The sequence below is a fragment of the Equus asinus genome, chromosome 2 (assembly GCF_041296235.1).
Source record: "Equus asinus isolate D_3611 breed Donkey chromosome 2, EquAss-T2T_v2, whole genome shotgun sequence".
NCBI lineage: Eukaryota > Metazoa > Chordata > Mammalia > Perissodactyla > Equidae > Equus > Equus asinus.
This window is the reverse complement of record NC_091791.1, coordinates 169,073,754-169,091,040: the sequence shown is the minus strand read 5'-3', so window position 1 is coordinate 169,091,040 and position 17,287 is coordinate 169,073,754. Positions and strand designations below refer to the sequence as shown.

Below are 17,287 nucleotides of genomic sequence, written 5' to 3'. Positions count from 1 at the left end.
TTGTCTTTCTTGTTCACAAGGCATGGAACTATGCTTGGCTCAATAAACATCTGTTAAATAAAGGAGCACACTTGGACCCCCTACGGGGAAGACAGGGATGGAAGGGTCCCTGAGTAGGGTGCCCAGATAGGCAGCCCCTGAGGAAGGCAGAGGATGGAGTTCAGTGGAGGAGGCAGGAAGAATGAATCAACCAGGCTGGAGATGGAGCCCCTGATCAGCCAGAATGCTGCCCCTACCTAAGGGCACTGTTATCTGCCCTGGCAGCACCGTTCCTTGACATCAGAGCCCCAGATAGCTCGAAGTGTGCAGGGCCTAGGAGGCTGAAAGGACAGCAGGAGGGATGGAGATCCAGCATAAGGCAGGACATTCAAGGTAGATGAAAGCAAGGAATGGCTGAGGAGCCTCCCTGGGACCACCAGACCCTTCTAACAATCCCACCCTTTCTAGGTCCCCCCAGCTGAATGATGAGAGGAGCCAGAGCCAGGCCTGATGTGTTTTTATTTCTTTCAGTTGTGCTTGCGGCTGGAGTGTGGGTGAGGGAAGAGCCCGTGGCCCGGGCTCCCTGGAGACCAGGGCTGGTGATACCAGCTGCCGTAGGTGAGGTACCAGGCAAAGGTGCCCACGGCGGCACCCACCACCTTGTGAGTATACTGGTGGAAATAGATGACAGTACAGAGCAGCAAGAAGTTCCAGAGGCCCAGCAGCAGCACGTTGAGTAGGAAGACGAGGCGCAGGGGCGCGCCGGCGGGCAGCCCGTGGGCCAGGTACTTGGCGAACACTGCCGCTTCCTCGGCCATGAGCAGGCAGCAGAAGGTGAGCAGGAAGGTGTGGGAGGAAACGGTGTAGCCCCGCCACTGGTGGCCGGCCGCCAGGCAGCTGCGGCGGTCGGGCAGCTCGTGGAGCAGCAGGCCCTGGGGCAGAGGCTCGAAACAGGAGCCCGTCAGGTCCTCAATGAGCAGGAAGGCCCGGCCGGCCCCCCGCCACACAGCTGCCCCCACCACCAGCCGGCTCAGGTGCCGGGCAGTCACTGCTACACGCCTTGTAGCCAGGAAAACTACCAGCAACACGAAGCCCCCCAGGAAGGTGCATGTCCAGCCCCACGCTGAATTCACAAACTTTCTGTGGGCAGAGAAGAGGGGAAGCTACTGAGACCTCTTAGCCCCGTGTCCCTGATCTGTGTTCCCATCGCGGCTGTGTCCCCAGTCCTGCATATCATTACTGGTTCTGTTTCCTGTGCCCTCTTACCCCGCCCTGCCGCCCTCCCACCCCCCCATCCACTTAAACTTTGCCATCTTCTTAGAGGCCATTCAGCCTTCTAGGGGCCACATTTCCTCTTCAGCTCTGCTCCTGCCTTCCCCTGTACCCCCATGATTGTTCCCCTCCCCCTCCTTCGACCTTCTCCTCAACCTCCTAGCCTATTTTTAGTGTCCGGACTGGCAGGAGGACAGAAGGCTGCAGGAGGGAGCTAGGCTCCCAGAGCGCAGGGAGCTGGTGCCCATAGCCTCGAGTGGACTCACATGTTGAAGAAGTTGCCATGGCTGGCGAAGATAGTCCGAGGGTTGACGTGGAACTGCAGAAGGGGCCCAAAGATGACCACTGCTGCCAACCAGGCGTGGTAGAGGCGCCGCAAGCAGGGGCTGCCCAGGAGGCGAGCAGCTTGTTCACTTCCAAAGTACAGCAATGCAGAGGCCACCCAGAGCAGCACCTTGACCAGGCAGCCCAGTACTGCCCGGATTCGGGCCCCAGCCCCCGGCCCTGCCCCCACCACCGGCCCCCGCTCCATGTTCCCTCCCCTCCCCACTAACTGCTTGCTCTGCTGGGCGGCTGAGGAGGGGCTGATGGGGCACCCCCTGGACAAGGACAGGCAGTGACAGGTGTGGCAGACACAGAGCAGAGTTCTGTTGGCAGCTGGCAGGCGGGGGAGAGGGGCGGGGGGCAGTGAGGGGCCAGGGCAGAGGGCTGCCACTCAGCAGGGTCCTAGCTTCGGGTATGTGTCCTGACAGCAGCCTGTGTCCTTTCTTGTTAGTCCTGTGTACCCTTGACCCTCTTAGGTCTGTGTCCCCAGCTCCAACCATGTTCTAGTTCATGTTTCAGGGCCAGGCCTGCTGTTCAGGGCTGTCTTTGTCCACAGCCTGCTTGGGTCTGCCTCTGTTTGGTCAGTCACCCCCACCACACCCCAACTTTACTATGTGTTTGCTCCACAGGGAAATCAGGGGTCGGGAAGATAAAACTAACCAAACCTTGGTAGTCATTAAAAAAATCTGTGTCTGCCTCATCACTGGTGTGGTCCAGCCTGTCTCCTGAGTTCTGAGCATGAGAGCCCACCACTGCAGATGGCTGTGCATGGCACTGTGTCCAACTCAGGCCTGGGAGGCATATCAGCAGGGTTAGCCACTTTAGTGCACGGTGACCCCAGGGACTTGGCCCAGCCCTAGCTCCTGTCTGGTCTGAGGGGTTAGTTTGGCCCCAGGAGTGCTGTGTAAACCGTGGTGATTGTGCAATGCACAAGACATCAAATCTAAAGGGGGACCATTCCTTGGTATATTTATTATGATGGCCAATAGATGAAATTCAAGTGTCCCAGGGGAGGTGTACTGTATGAGACGGTGGTGGCCCAGGCTGGACTCTCAGAACCCCAAAGATCAGGTTTACTCCCAGGTGAGAGGGGGCGGAGGAGACCCTAGAAGGAAAACCCCCAGGCTGGAGTCCATGGACCTTAGGTTGTGACATCCAATCAATTATCCTGGGCCTCAGCTGCACAAAAGACTTGGCCTCCCAGCCTGGCCACTGGGGCTGGAGCCACAGAGGGGAGAGTAACCTACCCCAGGGATATCCCTGCTATTCAGTAACTGTCTTGAGATCCCTTTTGTCTTCCTTCCCCATTCTTCAAAACTGGTGGTGGGACTTCAGGGCACAGTGGAGGTCCAGGAAGTAGCGAAAGGAATGAGCAAGCAAGGACACCTGGGTTCTAGGCCCAACTGTATGGCACTGGGAAAATCAACTAACCCTCCTTGGTCTCCGGGGCCCTCATCTGCAAACTGATCGAGATGGATTAGTCCATCGGGTTCCTTGCAGATCCTAAAGCTCAAACCTTGGCATAGATCCTGCTCAGGGACCTTATGCATGAAGACCAACAGAACCCCTCACACATTTTTACGTTGACAAGACACATTTTCATTGTAATTTTAAATAGTTGCAAAGGACATAATTTCCAGTGTATTGTACATACTCACATTCAAAAATAAAGCTATTTATATCACTTTTTAAATATATCCAATGGAATCTAAACACTACAGTGATTATATACCTATTATCCATTTAAAAAACATGTGACAAGACCTTAATAGTCAGAAATTATATTTCTATTCTACTTTCCCTACAGAATTTATCCTAATATGTTTTTATGCCTGAAAGTCTTTTATTGATCACACTTCTCTGAAAAAAAAAAGTATATAATTTGAAACAATTTTTTTTTTTTTTTTTTAAGATTTTATTTTTTCCTTTTTCTCCCCAAAGCCCCCCGGTACATAGTTGTGTATTCTTCGTTGTGGGTTCCTCTAGTTGTGTCATGTGGGACGCTGCTTCAGCGTGGTCTGACGAGCAGTGCCATGTCCGCGCCCAGGATTCGAACCGACGAAACACTGGTCCGCCTGCAGCAGAGCGCACGAACTTAACCACTCGGCCACGGGGCCAGCCCAATTTGAAACAATTTTTAAACATTCCCTGTGACCATAACGCCCTAAAAGTTAAAAATTTTTTCTTCTGAATTGAATTTTCATAATATTGTAAGTAGTACAAAATGTATTATTAGTGCAACAAACATTACACACATTTTGATAATTAATAATAAACTAAAATTGTATTGGAGACGTATCTTAATGAGAACGGATGGTTCTTGGGGCCTTGATTAAATGAGGCTTTGAGGATACCAATAATTTTAATTTGCCTCTAACTCTGACGCCCTGGAGGTAATACGGGTCTGGGTGAGATGGGTGGCATCTCTGGGGTGAAGCGGTAGAGGGGAGTGAAAAGGGCCGGGGGGCGGGGGGAGGAGACCTGGCATGACAGTTTCACACCAGGCAGATCAACTGGAGGAGAGAACACATGGAGGCTGGGCATCTGGACAATTTATTCTTGTATCCTGTTTTGCGGTGAAATAGGTACCCCCATTACCCCTTGCTATGTCTTTGAGAACCCCCAGAAGTGAGTATCCGGTTTGAAAATTGCTTTAGAGAGAATGAGGTGTTATGGGGAAAGACAGATCAGAGGTGGCTGTGAAGCCCGGCTCCCCTCTTGACCACACCATCGGTCTGTCTGCGCGCTGCCTGACCTCTGCACATCTCCACTTCCTCACCTGGTCAGAGGGTGGCTGTGAGGGGGGAGGAAGTCCTGAGTGTGAAGTGGCAGACGGGGCCGGGTGTCAGTGCCCACCAGGTTCTCTCTGGCTCTAGGCTACTTCTTCTGGAAGACTGGACCAGCACCAGGGCTGGCCCCACAGCAGAGCTGATGCGAGTTTTTTTTTTTTGAGCAAGAGTAGCCCTGAGCTAACTACTGCCAATCCTCCTCTTTTTGTTGAGGAAGACTGGCCCTGAGCTAACATCCATGCCCATCTTCCTCTACTTTATACGTGGGATGCCTACCACAGCATGGCTTTTGCCAAGCAGTGTCATGTCCGCACCCGGGATCTGCACTGGCGAACCCTGGGCCGCCGAGAAGCAGAATGAGTGAACTTAACCACTGCACCACCCGGCCGGCCCGATGCGAGCATTCTGAGCTCTAATCTAAAATGTGCTTTTTTCCTGCTATCTTGATTTCTACTTGCTGGGAAGTTTCTGAGGTTGACAGGGACCGCCTGTTGCAAATCTCAGTTAACAAATGATTTTGGTGTTCCCCTTCATCTTGGGGCATCAAAAGGATGTTTTCTCCCACAGAGGAGCATATCTGAAGGCTTTGTTGAAACTATTTCCTTGAGGTGAGAGGATAAAAGACCTCAGACAGGAAAAAGAAAAGGAGGCAGAGACAGATACTGAGCCGGTTCCCACAGAGAGTTTATTGAGGGAGCCAAAGCCGCTGAGAGGACGAAGGAGTCCTATTTCAACAGCCCTCCTTGAAGCTGCTGGCCTCCAGCATGATGGACACGCTGGGAGGGGAGGGCCTGCCCTGTGTGGGGCCACACGGAGCCTCTCACACCACAGCCTGTCCTACCCCAAAGACCCAGACATAGGAGAGAGAAGACACAATTCCCGTCCCAGGAGGGTGCCGAGGACACACCTCACCCATCCCACCCTCCCCTAAAGGGCTAGAGCTCTAGCCATTGGGACCTCTGGGAGAAAGGCCAGGACGCCTGGCCCTCTGATTGGCCAGTCTAATTCTCAACGTGAAGTCCTGGGCAATGGGCCCGGCTGACAGCTCAGTTCAGACCTGGCCCCAAGCATCTACTCTAGGAGCTAACACTTAACATCCACACATGATTAAAAACACACAGGACGGTTCTCCTGCTGACAAAGGCCACACCCCAGATAATGGCAGTCCTGCCAGAAACTGGCCAGAGATAGAGACCCAAGTCAACTGGGTGTGAGCACCTGAGACCACTCTGCCCCCCGGGGAGGATCTTCCAGGGCTCTGCTGGGGCCCTGAAGCCTGGGCTTCTCTTTCTCCCCATCCAATGTCGGTGATTTCCCGAAGATCCCCCAGAAGGGAGAAAGGAAGGAGGAGGCGGAGAGCTTGTCAACAGGCTCACTCATGTATGAGGCTGGAGGTCAGGCCTACTGGGGCGAGGAAAAGGCTGTAGAGGGGTGGGGCACTGGAGCAGGGGTGCTGGGGCGTTCCTCGGACTCTGGCATGTCATCCTGGAAGTACTCAGCCTGGCGGTACTGCCACAGACGCAGGTTCCCATCCCACTGCAAGGCAGAAGGTGGCAAGTAGTCAGGGGGTGCTGCCCCCTCCCAGATCCAAGTCCCAGACACACAGTCACCCCCCTAACCCTCATAACCTCACCGAACTGCTGACAATCTTCTCCTCAAAGGGGTGCCAACTGACATCACGCACGCAGGCCTTGTGGTTGGTCAGCTTCTTCACGATGTGGCCGCTGAGGAGGTCGTACACTGTCCAGGAAAGGCCAGAGTGGACAAGGGCTGCCAGAGGAGCTTCTAACCACCCCTCATCTCTCCCTGAACAGCACCGTGTTTCCTAGGCAACGTCCCACTCTCCCAGGGAGCAAAGCCCACACCAGAGGATGGTGTCATTCCTCAGTTTCTCTTCTTTTTCCCTACCTCAGGTTGAGGGTATGGTCTAGCCGAGTTTGGGTATCTCTGGCCCTGAGCTAAATTTCACCGGGTCTACAGTTAAGAAAATGCCATGTGGCTTTAAAGCTTTTAGCAGCAATTTTCTTTCTTTTTTTTTTTTTTAAGATTAGCCCTGAGCTAACATCTGCCACCAATCCTCCTCTTTTTGCTGAGGAAGACTGGCCCTGAGCTAACATTTGTGCCCATCTTCCTCTACTTTATATGTGGGACACCTGCCACAGCATGGCTTGACAAGTGGTACATAGGTCCACACCTGGGATCTGAACCAGCGAACTGTGGGCCACCAAAGTGGAACGTGTGAATTTAACTACTGTGCCACCAGGCCAGACCCAGCAGCAATTTTCTAAAAAGCCCACAAGATATGGAAGGCACCACAAAAGTGAACAACAGGCTGTCTCCACAGGCGTGTGAAGCTCCTGCTCCGTATCTGGCCGGGGCTGCATCTTTCTCTCTTTATGGATGGGGCTCCGTCTGAGTGCCTGCCTCGGCAGGCAGGGCGCTGACTTGGGCCCCTTATATCTGTAGCTGTGTTTGTGTTTCTTTTCATGCATTTGTCCTGCTTCAGTGGCTGTCTGTCCTTTACTACTAGCTGCTGTCTTTTTGGGTCTTTCTTTTTATCTCTGCAATCTCTTTCCCTGACTAGCTAAAAAACAGAACGAAGCATATTTTTGGTAATCTATCATATTCACTGATGAGAATTCTATGTTCCTTCTCTTAATTTACAATGCTGATGGACAGAATGTTTTCTATTTCTCTGGGTAAGCCTCCTCCACTCCAAGCCAAATTAAATTCCACTTGTAGTCACCCCTGGGTTTTTCAAGGTGGTCACTGGTAGGGTTACAGCTGGAAGGCCAGAGAAACATTCCTGCCCTTCTCGAGGCCCCCTGTTCTGACACAATCCTTACCGACCACTTTGCCAGTAGAGCAGCCACTGTAGATGAACTGCTGGCCAGTGCTATGAGTGGGGGAGAATCGGCAGCGGATGAGGGTGTGCAGCACCCCGTGGCCCCTGTAGGTCATCAAGGAGCTGTCCCCAGGGAGCTTCAGCTTCCGCCAGGCTGAGTAGGGATGAAGGGAGAGCCCTAGGTCAGAGTCTGGATTCTCCTGTATCCCCAGTCCTTAGCAAAGATCGATGCTCACAGACAATCGCCTTTCCAATCCCCAACTGGTGGCTCTTTCCCCAGCTAATGGTCAGCTGATATTCACCAACAGGGCTCTGCAGGTTGTTAAGATACTGAAATACTTTTGCATTGGTTGGTTCTGAGTGATCCCCAGTCCCCAGCTGTGGGACCCCTGGCTCTCCCATGGTGCAGCAAACAAAGAGTTAATGCCTGGCAAGGGGGAGTGGGGAGAGGGTTCCAGGACTCAGCTCCAGGCTACAGCCACATCTACATGTCCATGCCAGGCATTCAATATTTTAACTACCACCCCAAACTCTTCATTCTCCAGACCTCAGGTTCCACCTTCCACTCTCACCTTTTTTGGGCACCTGCTGCCAGCGGTAGTCCCAGTTTTGCTGTGTGGCAGCCTGGCGTGAGGCTTCCATGCCTTCCCTGCTGGAAAAGCGTCGGATATCCCAGAGCTTGATGGTCTGGTCTTTGGAGTTAGAGATGAGATACCGGGCATCACCCTGTCAATCCCAAGATGGATAATGAAGCGTCAGAGTTTGCAGAAGTCAGGGTCTGTCAGTCCGGCTCCCGTTCTCCAGTTGAGGGGTAAGAACTCCAGGCCTCTGACTGTGCTTGCCTCCTTCATCCAGGCGAGCTCACCATCAGTTTTCTACCACAGATCCTACCCCTGGCTAAGTTTCCCCTTCTTTGCCCAGGGCATTGGCTGGGCCTCCTATTCTGTCCTGGAGTAGATGTCTTCTACAGAAAGCCCTGCCCTGCAACTGGTGGGTACCGATGCGTCTCATGTTTCCTGGCTTAAGACCTTTCCCTAAACTCCAGCTCTTGCAAACCTTGGCTGATAAGGAGCTTGGCAAGGTCCCACACCTTTGATGCCCTCCTGGACAACAGGAACCTTAGCAGCCTGGCTGTGCAGTCCTGTCTCCCTGCCTACCTTGCTGTCAATGAAGGTGATGCCATCCTGGTGTCCAGCCAGTGCACCCACGGGCTTGGGGTCATCTTCCCGCATGGTACGTCGATCCCACACTTTGCAGATGGCATCATCACCCCCAGAGAACAGGATTTGAGAGCTTATGTCAGCAAAGGCCACTGCGTTCACATCATCCTCATGGGACTCAATCTAGGGGAGAAGGAAGCCAGGATACCTTTAGGTCTTCTTCTAGGCCAAGGACCAGGAGGCAGAGGCCCTAAGTCTCAGGAGCAATACCTGAAGGGTGCGCCGGTTCTGGTCTCGATCAAAGACATACAGGCAGCCGTCATTGGCCCTGAAAGGAAAGGGATAGAGAGGGTCCCTGAGCCAGGGTGGAGAGGACCAAAGCTATGTGCGTTCTGGACCAGTCCCTCTTGTGAAACTGGCTGCAGGGCAAGCCCTTGTCTTTCTTATACAGGAGGTGGGAGAAGAATTAGCTGTGTTTGCAAGGAGGGTTGAGACCTCCCATCTCATGCTGGAGAAATGGTAAGCAAGAGGTGAAACAAGTCGTTAACCTTGCCCTTGGAGCAGGGCTAGTTGTTCTCCAGCTGCCTGGGGAGGGGTGTCCTGTGCCCACTCTGTTACAGCAGAGCTGGTCTCTGGGAGAACTCCTACCTCGCTAATGGGGGGAGACATCCTCTGAACACTCACCCTCCTAGCACTTCTCGTCCATCGGAGGAGACAGCAATGGAGAAGACAGCAAAGCGACGCTCATCTGGCCTGAAAAGAGCAAAGAAGAAGCCAGGTTAAGTGGACTTTCCTCCAGCCTTTGATAATCTACACAGAATCTGACGTGGGTTGCAAGGCACACTTCTAAGGGGAGAAAGAAGTCCTGCCAACACGTGCCAGAATGTGGATCACCTCAGTGAGAACCCAGAAATAATCCTGCAACCATCAATTTTACCCTGGTCCTTGGGCTGACAGGATGGGTGGCTCCCTCCCAGGAATCCACACAGAGAAACTGGCAACCAGTGTACTTTTCCCTCTAAGCAGGAGTCTCAGTTCAAGAGGTTTGCTCCTGGAGAGCCTTCGCTGAGAAGCTTCTGATGAGTCTGACCAGGAAGGGAAGCCAGTACCTTAGATCCAAAGCAGTGTGTGTGTCTCCTTCCCCGTAGATGTTGCAGATATGAACTTAAAAGAAGCAAGAGAAACAAGAATCTTTCAGGGCTGCAGGAGGGAGATGGAACAAAGGGCAAGGATGTCGGCTCTGAAAGTAACCTGCCCAGGAGATGGCGTGGAGTCCTGGCTCAGAGGAGATGGGCATCTGGAGACCTCAGGTCCCAGCTAGAAAGATACTGGAAGGCTGGGGCATACTCACTGTAATCAGACCAGCTGGAGTATAGGAAGTGGTTCCCATCAGGGGTGAAAGCCACATCCAGGACGCTCCAGCCTACATCCCGGGCCTTGATGCTCTTGAATTTATGAAAGCGGCCATACCGGCAGTCGTACAGTCGGATTGTCTGGTCTGTGTAAATGGGGATCAGGCAGAATTACGGAACATCCTCCTCAATCCTCCCTAGATCAGACCACTCTTACTCAGTGCATCTGTGAATTGTACTCTGGCTAAGCATCCCTAAGCCAGGGTCTGAGCTCCCTGGGTTTGGGGCTTTCTAGCCTCAGGCAGGAGGAACATTCCTTGTTCCAGGGAAGTTTGTAGGACCAGGGTCTGGTACCTTGGCAAGCAGACATGAAGATTTGACCATCTTTGCTGTAGATGCCACAGAAAGCCTTCTGAGAGTAGGTATCAGTGAAGGCCAGATCATTGGGCAAGAAGCTGAGAAAGCAGAGAGAAAGCGAGGGTGAAGGGAGCTCAGGATGAGGACTGTCCCAGTGAGCAGAATCCTAACAGAGCTGTTGTGAGGACAAGGGCGTTCTTCCCTTTTGGCTTTGGGTACAATCCCCTCTCTTTCACTCTATCATCATCTCACTTTCTATACTTTTTTTTTTTTTAAAGATTGGCACCTGAGCTAACATCTGAGCCAACTCTTTTCTTTTCTTCTCCCCAAAGCCCCCCAGTACACAACTGTACATTCTAGTTGTAGGTCCTTCTGCTTGTGGTATGTGGGACCCTACATCAGCATGGCCTGATGAGCAGTGCCATGTCCACGCCCAGGATCCGAACTGGCGAAACCCTGGGCCGCTGAAGCGGAGCACGCGAACTTAACCACTCGGCCACTGGGCCGGCCCCTCAACTTCTATACTTTTCTACTTTATTTACTCTCAAGGTTTTAACCCCATTTCACTAAGTTTAATATCCCTGAGGATCCTCTAACACTATCCCTTGAAATTTATGGGATAAGACCTATCTGGCCCTTAGAATCTCTCCAGCAGCCCCATACTCACTGAGACATCACTCGAGACTGTTCTCCAAGGGAGAAGCTTCCCCGGTGGCAGAGGCCCCGTTCTCTCTAAAGGAAGGGATTGGGGAATATTGCTAGCAGAAACAGCGGGCCACTTCAGCCACACCAAGCCCCCTCCTCCAGAGATATTGCTTTGCTACAGCAATGGACACCACACACAGTGGTATGTCCCACCAAGCTCCGATGCAGGCTGGCTAAGAACTCTCCAGCTCCAGACCTTGAGGCTTCCTTGGAAAGTTTACTTCCCTCTTCTCTGGGGCTGGCAGAGCTTCTGGCTACCTGGACAGGCCTGCTGCCAGGTTGACTGGAGAAGGAGAGGCCTACCTGGTGCAGCATTTGAGGAAAGCTGTGCTCCTGGGCTGCCCGCTTAAGCCCCAGCCGCCCTGTGGCCAATTCCACCTGCGTCTTGATCTCATTGCATTCCAGTTCCCGGGTGTCAGGGGTTGCATCCACTGTGAGTACCAAGGAGAAGTTTCATCTTAGGTCTTCCAGCCCCAGAGGACAGTCAGCAGAACTGTGCCCCCAAGTGCACTCAATGTGGCTTAATCTACTGGGGCTGCAAGGACTCCCTCATTCCCTGAATCACCTCATCTTCTTTCAACTTAACCTATTGCTCTTTGCCAAAATTTAAAAAAAAGAGGTTTTCTAAGGAAAGCCTTCTGATGTTAGGGTCTCGGTCTGCCATTCCTCTTACCAGGTGGGTTGTATCGGTCCCCGAGACGACCATCCCAGGCACTGTCATGCTCTTCCTCCGAGTCCGAGAGGGCCTGGATGAGTTGTAAATTTGCTGCACCTCCTCCCTGCACCAACCTCACTTGGCCCCTGTGAAGAGACCCCCCACGATAAAGGAGATGATCCCTTCCCCAAACCTACCAAATTCAGGGTCAATGGCTATCCAGCTTAGACCACCTGGTACTCAGACCCTCATACCGTCCCCACTTTGAGGTTTGAGGCTGACCAGACGTTGGCTATTATTTTCAGTCTCCTATAACATGCAGTAGGAAACTAATTCTCACTCTTACAGCAGGAGTAGAGAACCCCAATATTGCGTGGAGGTTGACAGACCTACTAAATTGACTTCCCAGAGAGCTAAAAATTGTGAGAGCGTTTCCTGCTGAGCCTCAGCCTGAGGAGTCCAGCACAGAAAACAGTATTCCAAAGGGATCCCCACTCTTGTCTTCTCCCCAAGGAGCCAGAGCTAAGAAAAAAAGGCAGCTGCACCCTTCTCCAGTCAATTCCTGGTGGTCACTTCCCTCAAAGCGTTCTTTCCTCAAGAACAGGGCAAGTGTTAGATTAATTTAAACTTGTTTTTCAAGTAAATCCACATGGCCTCATACCACATGTCGATAACGTCACTAAAGTTCAACACCCACCTCCCAACTTTTCTCTCACCCTTTACATCACTCCTTTCCCACCAGGTCCCCCCTCCCCTTTTTTTTTACTTACTTGGAAAATAGATGACATTTGTGTAGTCATCGCTAGAGAGGCTCCCCTGAACGGTCCTCTCAAACACAAGAGCGAGTCATCCTGGTGACCCTCTCTGGGCAAGAACCGCTCTTACTGGGTATGGTGCTGAGTGCCATGAGCGTTCTGCTCAAACAGAACAGCTGTCCTGGGCTAATCCCATTCTCTATCCTCTGTAACTCCCCTGCCTGGAGTTGGGATCAAGGGGCTGTGGTGGCGCCTGGTGGCGACACACCAGAGGGAAAGTTACCTGCGGAGGAGATAGGCCAGTACCTGGGCCAGATCCACATCTTCATCCTCCTCTTCCTCTTCCTCACTCCGACGCAGGCCAGCCCCTCTTCGGGGCAAGCCGTCGGAGGGGTCTCCGGACCCAGTTCCTGCGCTGCTGCTGTTCCGTGATCCCATCTTCTGGTCACAGCATCCTTAGGTTCTGCGTAGGGACTCCTCCTGTCACTTCCTTGGGTTTGGTGAGAGCAAAGCCTGCTCTAGAAATACCAGGGTGTCCTGAGATAGGGCGGTAGCTCTCTCTAGGAGGGCGACCCTTTCTAGGGATTGAGGTACCTTCTCTTCAGTCTGTGACAACTCCCAAGGCTTCGGGAACACAAACCTTTCCCAATCCTGCCAAGCAAAAAAGGAAAGAGTGAAGCCTGGGCGCTACCCTAGCTCACCAATGAGAATCCTTTGAAGAAGAATTTCTCAGTTCTCTACCTCAAACTCACCTATCAAAGTCCCTGGCGGGGGGGTGGATTCCCAGGTAACCTCTCTGGCCGACCAATCAAAACCCCTCGCGGAAGAAAGCGCCTCATTAGCTTATCTCATCTAGCCAATTAGAAGACTTAGAACTCAAAGACCCCCGACGCCCCCCTTACCGACCAATCAGAGCGCTCTCTTGCGAAAGCCGGCAGCAGAGACAACCAATGAGGTTAACATTCGGCCTAACACCCCCTCCTCCCTTGCCTCACGCCCACGTGGTGTGCCGGGGGTGTGTACGCCCAGGGGGAGGCAGGGAGGAAGCCGAGAAGCACCTCCCACTGAAGCCGGCGGTTACCGCCCCGCGCGAGACCACCCACCAGCCAGGAGCTGTCGCAGGACCCGAAGCGGCGCGAGGCCTTGTTTACGCCGACTGCCGCCGCAGCGTCGGCCAACCGCTCCGCCGTCACGCGCCGCCTTCGTCACGTACCTCCCGGCTTCCCGGCCGGCGGACTGTTAGACGTCACGCGACGCCCCTGATGGCCCCGCCCCCTTGGCCCGCTAACTGGACAGAGGAGCACGGTGATTGGCAGGTGGGCGGGAGAAAGTTTGTGAGGGGTGTAAAGGGAGTAGAAAGTGCGCGACTGTGGAGCGGCGTTCGCTCCTTAGGAGTAAGTGGGGAACTGGCTACTTCCTGAATCAGAGACCCCGGAACTAGACTTCACGGCTGACAGCGGGGCTTACGAAAGAAGTTGGTGGTTCTCTACCGAGAGCTGTGTTAGCGAGGGCTACAATTTGCCGTCAGCCTCTAAAGTTCATTTGGCTTCGCACTTTTCAGACGATCTCTAAGGGTCATTCCGACTCCCCCCCCTCCCTCCCATCCTTCCTGCTTTCACAGGCTGCAGCTTCCGTAGGACCTGCCCCAAGGGGTGCCCGGCGCCTTTGGGGTGTGTTCCTGTCACAGATGGGGACCTAGACCTCCACACCCTCCCTTCCGGGTTTAACTGCCAGAAGCCTTGTTCTTGTGGGGACCGCCCAGTCTAGACCTCCCCTTCACCGTTTTAGCAACTTTTTAGATGACCCCTGGCTTCCCTCCGCTGTCTTTGTAGACGCTCCCTAACACAGCCCGGGTCTCCACCGGCCTCTCGTGTTCCGGCAGTTCCCCTTAGACGTTCCCCGGGCCCTCTGGGATTTGCAGACCTTCCCTAGACCTTCTGTCCCCGCGATTCCTCTCCGCCCCTGGCCACTGGTTGGGGGAGGGCACGCGTCGCCTCCTACCCGCTCCTCGGTTTATGAGTAACCGGGCTGAGTCCAAGGCCAGGACTTGCCACGTCCCGGGATCCTCGCCCAGTGACCTCGCTGTGCTGGGTGCAAAGGCCCGGGGTCCAAGCTGCACCTCGCTCCCCCGGGCCGCCCTCCCTTACAAGTGCTCCGAGCTGTCCCCTCCCAGAGGCCCCCGAGGGCAGGGAGGGCTCTCGGTTCCCCTGGGCCCCCCTTCTGGGACTCACTCTTCCCGGGAGGGCGAGGGTGTGGCCAGTCCTTCGGGTGTCGTCTCCTGATCTCTAGACCGCTAGACCGGAGCTTATCATCTCTGGTCATCAGCGCCAGCTGCATGGGCATGCGACCTGTGCAGTCGAACCCGTACTTGGTGTAATGTGCTATCGCCGCCTTGAAATTCTCAAGTGTTGAACGAGCACCCCGCATTTTCATCTTGATCTGGGCTCTACTTCTTATGTAGCCAGTTCTGCCGGTCACCCGTTTCTTACTGCCAGATTACTTACTATCTGTGCTCTATAACATTTATTGAGACCTTAGCGTTCTGTGATTTTGGGGTTATCCAGCCTGGAAAATCTGGAATCGTTTTAAAAGATGATCTTTCCCTCCTCTTTGCCCTTTAAATTCAAGTACTGTATATTCTTTAGCTAATCAGTTGAGGTTGTTTTCACAGTTACCACCCCAAATCAAACTGTAATTACTTCATGTCTCGTTTAGTTGATCCGCTGGAAGAACTCTCCTCTAATAGCATTTAGTTCTTAAGAGCCAGCAAGTGATTCGCTGTTGTTTATTTTTGCAAATACAAATTTCCAAATTTGTGTCTGTTTTTTACCAGCCTGGTGTTATGTTACTTCAGCCAAACAAATATGCCCATAAATTCCTTGCTTGTTTCCACCTCCACACCTTCCCAGGATAATTTCTTATCTGGGGGAAACTTTGTCACTACCACTCAGACTCCCTTTCTCTCCACCCATTGGTACCATTTCCAGGAATCTAGCCTGGATGGATATGCTAAATCTAGCATAAAGATTTCTATTCAGCAATTATTGATCATAGTAAAACACTGGAAACAAGATAGATCCAAATATACTACAATATGGAGGGTGAAGGGGATTGGTTAAATAAATTATGGTCCACATGGTGGACACAGAAGTACCAGGCAGCCATTAAAATGATGTTGTAGTCTTCTATTTTTATGTCATGGGAAATTGTGTAAGTTACATTGTGAGGTTTAGAAAAAGGTGGTAGTCAGTTCTCCTGGTGACATGTTGTGGTGGATGCAAAAACAATATGGTTTCAATTTTTCATAAAAAAGTGTAAAAATACCCAGGCTCATTATGTCATGAAACAAATAATAAAATGGAGAAGGTCTTGCACGAACTAAGGACAGATGTATAGGATGAACAAAGCATTATGCCTAATACCATTTGAGCACCAGAAGTCCACAAAAAACAAAAGCTTCTGTTAAACTCATCTCCTTAATAATGCATTTTTTGGTTACCGCTTTCTTCTTCTCCTTAGCCTCTTCTCCTCCTTACCACTTACAAATTCAGTTTAAAACTGAGTAAAATCTAAATTCAAGCCTTTGAAATAGGGAACTTGTACATTATTGAATAAAACATTTAAAAGTCATGGTAAATGCTAAAAAAAGATCTGAGATTTTTGTGACCGACATGAGTCTTAACATCAAATTGAACGCTTAAGAATATAGGATTTCATCTCTGGATCCATTGATTGATTTTTTTGTATGTAAAAGATTTTTAAGCCTATGGCTTTGATTATGTCACTTGTGACATAATATTTTTAAAATGTATATGAGCATTTGTGTCTTAGGATATAGTATGTGTTCCATTGAAATAAAATGGTATTTCTTTAAAAATAGTTATAATTAAGTCATTTTGCTAAACTCTGTGGGCCTTCCCTCTCCTGATTTTGAAATTTGGCGTGTTGCTTGGTGACGATTTGTAAAGTGCTTTTCATTTGGGCAGCCGCTACTGTCTCCAGCTACACTTAAAGCCACTTAAAGGCACAGAGAATTTTCCTACCTTCAGCACCCATTTTGGGAGGGTCCTGGTAAGTGCTAAGTAAATGTCAGCTAGTTGACTTCCTGTCTGACCTGCTTTGGGCTGTTTCCTGCTCATCAGCATCTCCACTAGGTGGCGGGCTGGGCTAGAGAAGAAAGAAGGAAAGCAAATTTTTCTTTTTCTGGCTAACCTTGTCCTCCCTCTGGGCCGCTCCAGCGCCTAGCCTGGTGACTGCACAGAGCTCCTGGGACACGTGTACAGTTCCGGGCAACACAGGGAAAGTTCTGTGTTCCAAAGTGATTCATGACATGTGTTTATTTATACATTATCTTCTTTTAGCATTCTGTGTATAGAAGGAAAGGGGGAAGTATGCTAATTTACCCAGGCCTTAAAATGTGTTGACTATAAGGCAATTGAGTAATCATGGCATTTCTAATACTCTCAAGTCCTGTGTCCTTGAGAACCAGAATTTTTTTGTGTGGTGGATGGGAGGTATTGATGTGATATAGAAGTTAGAAACCCTTTAGCCTTGAGTTTGAATAGGAGCTATCAGAATGAATTTATAAGGTGTTTTATCTTCATATCCCTATCCACCAAAAAGGTCGAGAAACAATGACCAAGCCAGGAGCAATGAACACTTCTACCACGCGGATCTGAAAATACCATTTCCGCTGGTAAGAAACCAGAGCTTGGAGAAACGGCTCATTCCAAGTCTGGGGCAGAAAATGCACAAGATGAGTGTGAAATAGCTTATCTTACCAGAGAGCAAAGAGGCCAGCAAACACTGTCGGGGTGATGTCAAAGGGACTCAGGAGCCCAGCTCTCACAGACAAGGATGGGACAATTTGAGCATTAATAAGGATTAAAAAAGGAAATGCAAGGAAGTGAGTCACACACACCATGGTATCCATTTATGCCAGGAAGGGCGGGCTGTGATGAAGATGAAGAACATGGTGGTGGGGGGATTTTGGGCGTCTGGCAAATTTCTGTTTCTTTCTCTAGGTGATGGTTTTAACGGTGTTCACTTTATATTAGTTTACTAAGCTATATTCTATTTGTTTTGTATGGTTTT

The 17,287-nt window shown here is 51.4% G+C and overlaps 2 protein-coding genes across 28 annotated transcripts; both read right to left on the bottom strand.

The window, feature by feature from the left end:
* Positions 1-480: 480 nt before the first annotated feature.
* Positions 481-3,231, bottom strand: FITM1 (fat storage inducing transmembrane protein 1). The gene is made up of 2 exons (XM_014868628.3): positions 1,518-3,231; positions 481-1,119 (listed from the first exon to the last, which is right to left on the bottom strand). Exons 1-2 carry the CDS (start codon positions 1,781-1,783, stop codon positions 507-509), a joined length of 879 nt encoding a protein of 292 aa, XP_014724114.2. The 5' UTR covers positions 1,784-3,231; the 3' UTR covers positions 481-506.
* Positions 3,232-3,484: 253 nt separating this feature from the next.
* DCAF11 (DDB1 and CUL4 associated factor 11) lies at positions 3,485-14,516 on the bottom strand. 27 transcript variants are annotated; one of them, XM_070504119.1, is made up of 17 exons: positions 13,297-13,383; positions 12,946-13,010; positions 12,477-12,844; positions 11,457-11,584; positions 11,087-11,214; positions 10,746-10,810; positions 10,076-10,176; positions 9,721-9,867; positions 9,479-9,533; positions 9,054-9,122; positions 8,640-8,697; positions 8,367-8,552; positions 7,782-7,935; positions 7,211-7,363; positions 5,998-6,104; positions 5,741-5,900; positions 3,485-3,650 (listed from the first exon to the last, which is right to left on the bottom strand). In XM_070504119.1, exons 3-16 carry the CDS (start codon positions 12,629-12,631, stop codon positions 5,766-5,768), a joined length of 1,641 nt encoding a protein of 546 aa, XP_070360220.1. In that variant the 5' UTR covers positions 12,632-12,844; positions 12,946-13,010; positions 13,297-13,383; the 3' UTR covers positions 3,485-3,650; positions 5,741-5,765. The 27 variants fall into 27 exon arrangements, with proteins under 27 accessions (XP_070360220.1, XP_070360221.1, XP_070360219.1 ...); XM_070504132.1 differs by having other exon boundaries at positions 3,507-3,650; positions 12,500-12,844; positions 13,297-13,386; XM_070504120.1 differs by lacking the exons at positions 12,946-13,010; positions 13,297-13,383 and adding an exon at positions 13,407-13,464.
* Between the last annotated feature and the right edge of the window lie 2,771 nt (positions 14,517-17,287).